A 9,071-nucleotide genomic window follows, 5' to 3' on the forward strand; every position below is an offset into this window, starting at 1 on the left:
TGACCAGATTTCTTCATTTGAGACTCTGCTGACATTTTGATTGCCTTTCAGCTATTTCTCTAATAATAACAGGAGTGTGTCCACATGTGTTTTACTCTTTCTGTCCTTTCTTTGGATGCTCTGCAGGTTCTGGCACTTTCTGTTGCTGCCCTGAAAAGTCACCCCCCTAAAAAAAAAAAAAAAAAAAAAAAAAAAAAAAAAAACCCAAAACAAAACAATGAGCACTTTATTAAAAATGTCTTTTGTGTGTGTTCTGAACTAATTTCCCCAAAGTCTGATATTTTATTGCTAATGTCTGCACTTTGTAAAATCTGACATATTTAATTAAGTTGCGTCTCTGCGTCATTCGGTGGCAATCCATCTGTGTTAGTGAAGTGTGGAGCAGCTTTCAAGACCAAATTTGTCAAAATATATTATTACATTGAGCTTGAAGTTCTCATCTTTATGAAAAAATGTGATTAACGGGATACATTTAACCTCAACTGTGCGTCACTGCAACCTTACTGCAGCAGCAGAATAAAAAAACGGTGCTTTTCTTTTGGAAGGTGTCAGATGCTGGTAATCAAATAGGTTTTTTTTTGGTTTTTTTTTCAAATCATTTTAGGATTGTTGCGGGACTTCCTGTTGCTTGAACTCCGCTCCAGGTCGTAACACTTAAAGCCACGGAAATCAAAACTTGGAGCGGCTCAGCTCGTGCCCTCAGCGCCACTCTGAAACCTTGAGCGCATGTAGGCGGTAGGTAGGCAGGAGCCAAACGCAGCCCTAATCCCCGCAGTCCGTGATTTAGCCCCTGGTCCTCCTAATGCTCCTAAAGCCCCAGCTGCTCCCTGCTCGCTCCTGCTCTCACCGCGACAGACTGCACACCGCTCGCTTTATTAATAATTCACCTAATAATTCAGCAGTTCTGCGCTGCCGCCCGCAGCCCCGGCCCCCGCCGCCACTGTAAACAACTGCCCCAATGCCCCCGCTATTATTTTGGTGTGTACGTGTAAACAGGGGCGCATGCTGATGAGCCGAAGCTATTTAGTGGCTGATATTTTTGGGGAGGGAAGCGCAGGCGATCTGTCGCCGCCGGAGACGCACGGAGAAGCTTCCATTTTACGCGCCGAGGCATCCGGAGCCCCGCTCGGGTCCGCAGCGCACCGCAGCGCAGCGCACCGCACCGCGCCGCGCCGCTGTGCAGGCATTTCGCTTTCGGCGGAGGCTGGAGCGATTTGAAGAAGCGAAAAACGCGCAAGCTGCTCTTTCATCTCGTCAGCTTTGAGGAGGAGGCGGCGAGGGACCAGGGGTGTCCCCCCGTTTGTGTGTAACTCCGTGTGTGTGCTCGTGTGTGCTTGTGTGTGTTTGGAACAAGGGAGAGGAGAGAGAGAGAGAGAGATACGAGGGTAAAACAGATCGGACGCGCGGCGTAGGAGACAGCTGCTTTTGGACACGTTTTGGACTCAGAAGCTGCTCGACTGCAAAGGCTGCACACGGAAAAAAAGAAGATAAACAGAACTTACTGTGCATCACCTCTCCCGTCCGTGATTTTCATCGTGTTATTGATAATATCTCGGGGAGTTTTTTTTTCTTTGTTTTTTTCTTTTTTTGTTTTTGCGTCTCCCAATCTACTGGACAAGTTTGGCGGCTGAAGGACGCACCTCGGGACTTTGGCGCAGACGTCTCCCTGACTTCTCCCTGCTGGACATGGGCGCATCTGACGCCAAACGGCGGTAGACGGAGGAGCTCGGAGCCGCTGTCCTCTTTTCCTCCTATCTCTTGCAGAGTGGACCCACTTTTGAAAGAGCGTGTTTTTTTTTTTTTTTTTCCCTATCTGGGCCTAAGGCCGACTTGTTTAAAGGTCCCTTTTTTTGCTTCCGGCAACAGCGAAGAGACCCAGTCTTCCTCCCTCAGCTCTCACTCCCTCTCTCACTTTTTTGGAAGCTGAACTTTTAAAGGAAAATGGGGCATTGAGAGGGTTGGCAGATCTCCCCACGCTATAATGGTACGTGCTGTGTAACTCAATAGTTCCCCTCCGTCGGGTCTATAGGGTAAAGTCTATAGGACTGAAAGTAAACAAAGCAGCGATTTTGGTGTGACTGCATCCACGCGCTTTATTTCAGCTCCTGGATACCTGCGTGGACTTTATTACACACACATGGATTAGGCTTTTGGGTCTCGTGCCATACGATGATGATGATGATGATGATGATGATGATGATGATGATGGTGGTGGTGATGATGAGGATGATGATGATGAAGATGATGATGATGGTGATGGTAATGATGGGGATGATACAACACACCTGTGTGTATGTGCGTGCGCGCGCGCCACAGAGTGAGGGAGAGTGGTCGTGCTTTGTGCAGAAGTGACCACCTCTTCACCCTGATGGATTTGATAATGCCGCCGAATTCACACAGTTTGAGCACATTTAGAAAGACATTAAATACTCAGCAGGGACAAATATAAGAATATATTTCCATTCACTTTGAAAAACTCACACTTTTATACAACTTTACAGTTGCTTTCAAGTTATCATTTTTTTCCACATTTTTTTTCCTCCTTCAAATCTTTTTTTTCTCTTCCCAAATGTTTGCGTTTCTAATTTATCACTGAAAAAAAAGAGTCCTTGCCCAGTTGAAATCAGTGTATCTTCTGCGGTGCGTTCGCATGCAGTGTGCAGGCTGGAGTGTTTGCAGAGGCGTTTGAGTGGCCCTGTCGACACCGATTGTCAACGTGGAGGCTGATCCTCCTGCACAGCTCAGATCAAACAGAATAAAACACAAATGCAGATCTGAAAAGCTAAGACACGGAGACAGTATGCGGCCGTTTCAGATGATGACGGCTCCGCTTTGCGCTTGCATGTGTGCGGGAGCGCAGTGAGCCGGCGGAGCGCGCGGAGCGGAGCTGCTGCATCCACCTGACACTCGGACTGTCCTCCTCTGAGGGAGGCTGCTGTTGTTTGTTTGTGTGTTTTTTTTTCTCCTTCTTCTTATCAATGGGCACCTCATTTGCGTAGCTGATGGCACTTTTTGGCGAGCACAAGGGGGTGGGGAGGTGAGGTGACACACACAGACCGTCTTTGTGCCCTCGTGCTGAGGAGATCTCAGAAAGCAGCCTGAATTAATGAACCCCAATATTCAACACGGAGCTGAAACTCGGGTGATTTGTTTTTTTTAAATTGAGCAGCATTTGCAGACACAAATATTACATTTCATAACCTTCGAGATGTATTAATATATAAAAGATCATATTGTTCAGTCAGGTTTTCCTCAGTGCATTTGTAATCTAAAATATATTTGAAGTCTTTGTTTTTGAATGGCATAATAGAAATAGTAATACCTGCATTATCATTGATTTTTATTATCAGCCCAAGAGATTGAGGTTTTAGCAAGATGTGATGTCTTCACTGCATTTATTTTATTTCAGTTTGTTTTAATTTTATCTGAATCAAACCTTATGCCCTTTAAAGTTAAGTCATAAAAACACCAGATAACTTAAAATTGCTCCTCCCATTTTATCGGTTTGATAATACAACTTTTTTGTCTGTGTTTCAAGTGCTGTTTCGCTGTAGATAAGGTCATTAATTACTGAGTTATCTCAAACAAGTTGTTTGCTCAAAATCCAATTACATAGCTTACATTAAGACACCATGTGATTATATTTATTAAAATGTTAAAGTGTTATTCTACCAACTGAAAGAAAATAATGCTTAAAGACATAATTTTAAACACACACACACACACACACACACACACACACACACACACACACACACACACACAGAGTGTGACATCTATCAAAGCGTAAACAAAAAAATAAAAAAAAAACACCCACCACTAATCAGGCTTGTCTGTTCAGTTTGTTACATAACAGGTTTGAGTCCATTCTCTCACAAAGGCAGGGTTATTTTAAATATACAGGTTGTGTGGCTAAATAAACTGTCGTCGGCTGCTGGTGTGGAGTTATACCTACACAGCTACAGACGCAGACAGGCCTCAAGGACTTAAAAAATATGAAATCGCAGGCCACAAATGTTTATTTATGGCAGGTTTCCCAATAATTGGAGATATTTATTAAGGTGAGAGAGCCATCAGACAATGGCTCATAATTGGCAATGGTAGTAGGATGCTCATTTTGTTTTGATTGTAGGCCTATAATTTCACAGTTGCTTGAGCTGTGGTTGTTGCTCAGAAAACCTGCCAACCACCGAACCTGCCAGTCAAGTAAAAGTGAAGAAAGTTATTGGTGCCAAGTCGGGAGGTAGGCGGGAACCTTTTGCATGTTATTAAATAAATTCTCATCATCTCAGTATCATCTTGCTGGAGTCGAAAGTGGGTGAAGCGTTTGAAATGAACTCGACGCGCTGCCTCATTGAGTCATGCTCTGCGTGTGCGCTGTAATGTAACTCTATGCTTCCGAGTCTTTGTGGTAAACTCGGCTGTATTAGGACCATAACCACAAGAAAATCTCCCCATGGATCAGTTCTTGTGTGACACAAAGGGCCGATTGTACCAGCCCAAACCTCATTGTTAAATGCACTCAGCCAGTGGAGTTAGACCTCAACTGAGTGTGGTTTGGCTATTAAAAAAATGAGCTTCAATAAGAAGACATGTAGGAAAAGGGGTGCCAGTGGTATTGAGTTACCAAATGCACGAAGCAGGCGTACGGTGCAAGCAGTGTGGTGATGAAACGCCGGAGCCCAAGAAGTTCAGTGTGACAATTGGCATGGATTTATCTCAAGGCCGCAGTCCATAGCCTATCCTGTCTAGCAAGATCAGTAGTTGACAGGCCAGGTGCCAGGCCAAGTGAATCTTGGGGTGTGTCACAATGCGCTCTCTGTTCAAACTTGTTTGTTTCATCGTAACAGTTTTGGTGAAAGGATGGGGAGTTGTTTTCTTTTTTTTAAATTTACATAAAGACAAGACAGCCATTGTCAAGCCTGGCATAGCTTTACATCTGTCAAAGAAGTGGCATGCAGAAGTTTTTACCTCCCATCACCTTCTGAAACCGCAATGCCGTTTTCTGACATAGGCCGCATGCTTTCTGCTTTAGTCATCTGAAAATGTCTACGTTCAGTCCTCCCGCAGTCAGTCTTGTATAACAGTGCGTAACAGACTGTTCACGCCATGTGCCTCATGCCTTATCCAGAATCCCACCATTTACTATTGTGTAAAACACAACTGCACATTTAAGCCAAATGAAATCTTCAGCCCTGCGTCTTGGCTGTACTTCTGACCCAGCCAAACCTTCAGGACCCACAAGTAGAGTGAAATAATTAGCCCCACTCTGCTCAGCCATCCATCTATACTTTTTTTTTTTTTTTTTTTTTTAAATGCAGTCCCTCCGTTTGTCATCTTCCTTCTTAGTCTTCCCGTTTTCTCGTCAACCCCCAGAGATGGCTGTGTGAAAAATCGTATTTTTCCAACATTTCTCCCCGAGGTAGCTTTGGCAGGGACTCACACGGCGGCCATTTCTGCCTTTCATACACTCCTCACACAACGTGGAACAGATCGCCGGTGCGGCCTGGCGTCTTTGAAGTGGTTGCCATCTCACGCAGGTTGGCTGGACTGTCTCTTTTCCCTCCCCATCCCCCCCATTTTCATCTTGTGCCTTAAACTTGGCAGTGTTATTTTCAGCCACCAAGTCAGGATGAAAAAAAAAAAAAAAAAAAACGTGTTTAAGACACAATAGTGGTGATAATAATTATGGTTTTTAAAAAAAGATGGACTGACAGTGCTGATAGCAGTTGTGGTGGAGGATTGTGCAGCAGCCAGAATAAAAATCCTTTTTGGAAACAAGACGATGACTGCACCAGGTGTGAGAGAGAGCAGTGTACATTTTTGTGTGTAGGTGGCAAATTAGTGTGTGTGTGTGTGTGTGTGTGTGTGCTAATATGAGATGCGGAGAGACCGAAAGCTAGAGAGGAGGATCATTGATATGTTGCCATTCATGTGCTTTAAAATGGAGCCATCTGAGAACAAATTCCGCCATCAGGGCCTTTCATACACAAAGCTCTGTGGAGGTGTGTGTGTCACTACACGTGTGAGTGTACGCGCAAGTGTGCGAGCAGGTTTTCGGAGATCTCACCTCCAAAGAATTTGGCCATATGGTCGTCAACACATATACCCAGAGAGAGAAAGAGACAGATAGAGAGCGAGCCAAAGGAAGACAGAGTGAGACTGAGAGGGAAAAAGTGAAAGAGAGGGGTCTTCTTTTGTCAGTGAAGGCGGCGGGAACGGCAGTCCAACACTAATCTTAAACCCCTACCTTAAATCAGATGGCTTGGACAAAAACACATTAAAAAAAAAAAAAAGAAAAAAAACCTCCATTGCATCCCCAACTCCACATATTTGTGGAGTAGGAAAATCTGTCTCAATTAACACATTTGCATTGGGCGATGATGGACTCCAAATAGGTCACTGACTCAATCTCCCGCCTCCGAATCTTCCCTCTAAAATGTTAATTAAGGAGGGCTTTGAGATTTTTTCGCTCAGGGCTGGCCATATGGGCTGGGCATATGTTCTATATATATAGTACAATATATAATTCATACACTGCTGCAGGAGAGAGTGTTTGGGGGCCTGGAGTTTTTGAGGGGTTTACTACAAAGGGAGTCAGTATGTTCTGGCCTCCCCAGTGGCAGGTACAGAGCTTAGCCTATTCATTAGCTTCATGTTATTCACTGTTGCACAATGGGATTGAGGTTCATCAACACCTGTTTCTTTGGCTGACGACATAAAAACGGCATTTAAACTCCTTTTTGTCAGCCGGTTAATATGAAATGAGAGTTAATGATCTATTGTTGGAGTGCAGTGTGCTTTTTTTTTTGTGCGTTTGTATTGTTGTTCCACAAAGTCAAGTTAAAGGATGGGTAATGCGGAGATTGTGCCGATACGAAGCGCTACATATGTACAAAGATTTTCTCAAATAGTCAGTATGTCTCCTCACACGCTCCCAGTTGTCCCGGTGCCATCCACCCAGACACCCATTCACCAGCAGAATGAGGCGGCGGCGGCCAATGAAAACAGCTCTTTCTCACCCGCAGCTTTTTGGGTCGGACTCAACCAATCAGGCGAGGCTTGCCTGTGCACCTGACCCTGTTTCTGGCCTGGTACAGCCAATCGCAGAGGGTCCAGCACACCTGATGCATTGTGGTACGTTTTCTGGTAGCCGGCAGACTCGCGCTGGTGTGGACCCCCACACAGGTGCTGTGGATCCGGGCCATTATTCTGACCGCCAACCAATCGGATGCGTCGTTTCATTATCAGACACATGTGGCCTGGCAGACTTGAAGTGCTTGCAGTTTGTCTTGTGTGTGCTTTTGTATGTGCATCAGCGCGTATGTGTGTGTGCGTGTGGATCTGAAGAACCCCGCTAACCCGGTTCCCATAATGCTTTGCTGTCTTATCAGCAGGCCTCTCTCACTCTGCTCCTGGCTTCATCATCTTCTCAAAACTAAACAATAGGTGCTGTGTTGCCCCCTCAAGGAGTCAAGGGCCTCTGCAATAAAAAGAGACTCAGAAAAAAAGAGAGAAAAAAAACATGTTTATGGACTAATAAAGATGATTAGAAATCACACAATTGCAGAAAAATGGAAGGTTTGTGAGTGCAGATTATCTGTAATAAAAAGCTGAGGGGAGAGACGGGGGAGAGAGGGAGAAAGAGAGTTAGCTGTACAGACCTCTCATTGCGAAGGATATGAATAGCCTTTGTTTTCACCACAACTCAGGGCTGTGTGGTCTGCCAACGTCTGGCTCTTATTATGGGGTTTGTGTCTGTGTGTCTGCGTAAGTGGCATGCACGTGTGCGCTGGTGTGCGCGCGTGCGTTTCTGTGCATAAGGCTAGCGAACACGTGTGTGGAGGAAAAAAAAAAAAGATGTATATACACGTAGGGGTGATTATATTTTTCAGCAAGTGGGACTCTCTATCTGTGTGTGTGTGCATTTAAAACCTCTCCGCACAACTAGATACACTGTTTTCTCTCTGCTCCTGTTCAATAAATAAATGTGGCATGGGGTCTTGGGCTGGCACAAGCGTGCGTGCATGCTTTTTTATCCGTTAAAGTTGTGAAATGAAATAGGATTTCACAGAACGGCACAGCGGCTGTGGGATTTGGGCTCCCTTCAGCTAAGTAGAGTGGGATAGGTTGATCCAATCAACGGCAGAACTGCAAGAAGAGCCTATTTCACAGCTCTGGGCCCTGCCAGAACCCTGCCTGCCCGCCTGCCTGCTTGACTTAGAATACAAATGAAGCTCCCTGAATGCACACCTACACACACGCACAAACACACACATGCACACACACGGGTACTTACAGACTATCTCACTGGAGTTTTGCAGTGCAAGTCTTGCAGTGCTTCTGTGGAGAAATGAAATCGGTACGAGTTCTAAAGACTTCTGCATGGAGTGCAGGCAGATTTTCAGGATGTTTCACGAAGAGGAAGCTCAAAAAAATCCGGTTGTGGTCAGGCTAATCGGCAAGAATGCCTTTCAGGAGATTCTTATAGTTTTTCTTTTTTAGACAGAAATGCACACCTTCCAAGCCGTTGTCCTGAAAGTGAATCGCATTAAACTGAGTCTGTGGTAAATGTTTCAATGTTTTGATAAATAACTGGCTAAAATGTCTGTGAAGTTAATTTTATTTTCCACTGCATCATTTAAGGAGGTTTCGCAGATCTATGTAATGTGAAAACATATTTTTGTGGCAGAAATATTAATAATGACATAACTTTTTCTTTGTTTTCAGGCTACTGACACCTACCTGGTAAACGACGACCCTACGAGAGGCCCAGGGATGCCTGAATGTTTCCTCGTGTCTGATACATACAGGGTACACACACACACTCTCACACACACACTCACACACACACACGCTAGTGTTGTTTTAAGATTTATTCCTGGGCACAGACACAATCCCAGTCCATTAGAAATAATCTCCTTTTTCTCTTTTGCAACTGAACGCTGAGACGCCCTGAGAGAACAAAAGAGCCATCAGTGCACGTTTCAGCCTCAGACTTCAGCAGTCATATCTCTCTCCACATGTTCAACTCTGTGTCATCTACCGTCTTTTCACTTCGAGGCCACACT

At 44.8% G+C, this 9,071-nt stretch overlaps 1 protein-coding gene across 11 annotated transcripts in view; it reads left to right on the forward strand.

The window, feature by feature from the left end:
- The first annotated feature begins 1,371 nt into the window (after nt 1–1,371).
- The window catches only part of nfixa (nuclear factor I/Xa), a 107,129-nt gene continuing 99,429 nt past the window's right edge, over nt 1,372–9,071 (forward strand). For 3 of the 11 annotated variants that reach the window (XM_030093004.1, XM_030093010.1, XM_030093002.1), the window contains exons 1-2: nt 1,373–1,984; nt 8,731–8,814. In XM_030093004.1, the coding sequence (XP_029948864.1) occupies nt 1,982–1,984; nt 8,731–8,814 (87 nt within the window). In that variant the 5' untranslated portion in view covers nt 1,373–1,981. Of the gene's footprint in view, nt 1,985–8,730; nt 8,815–9,071 lie in introns of all 11 variants that reach the window. The other 8 variants (XM_030093012.1, XM_030093014.1, XM_030093009.1 and 5 more) reach the window with 6 other exon arrangements.

Source organism: Salarias fasciatus, chromosome 6 (genome assembly GCF_902148845.1).
Source record: "Salarias fasciatus chromosome 6, fSalaFa1.1, whole genome shotgun sequence".
Classification (NCBI taxonomy): domain Eukaryota; kingdom Metazoa; phylum Chordata; class Actinopteri; order Blenniiformes; family Blenniidae; genus Salarias; species Salarias fasciatus.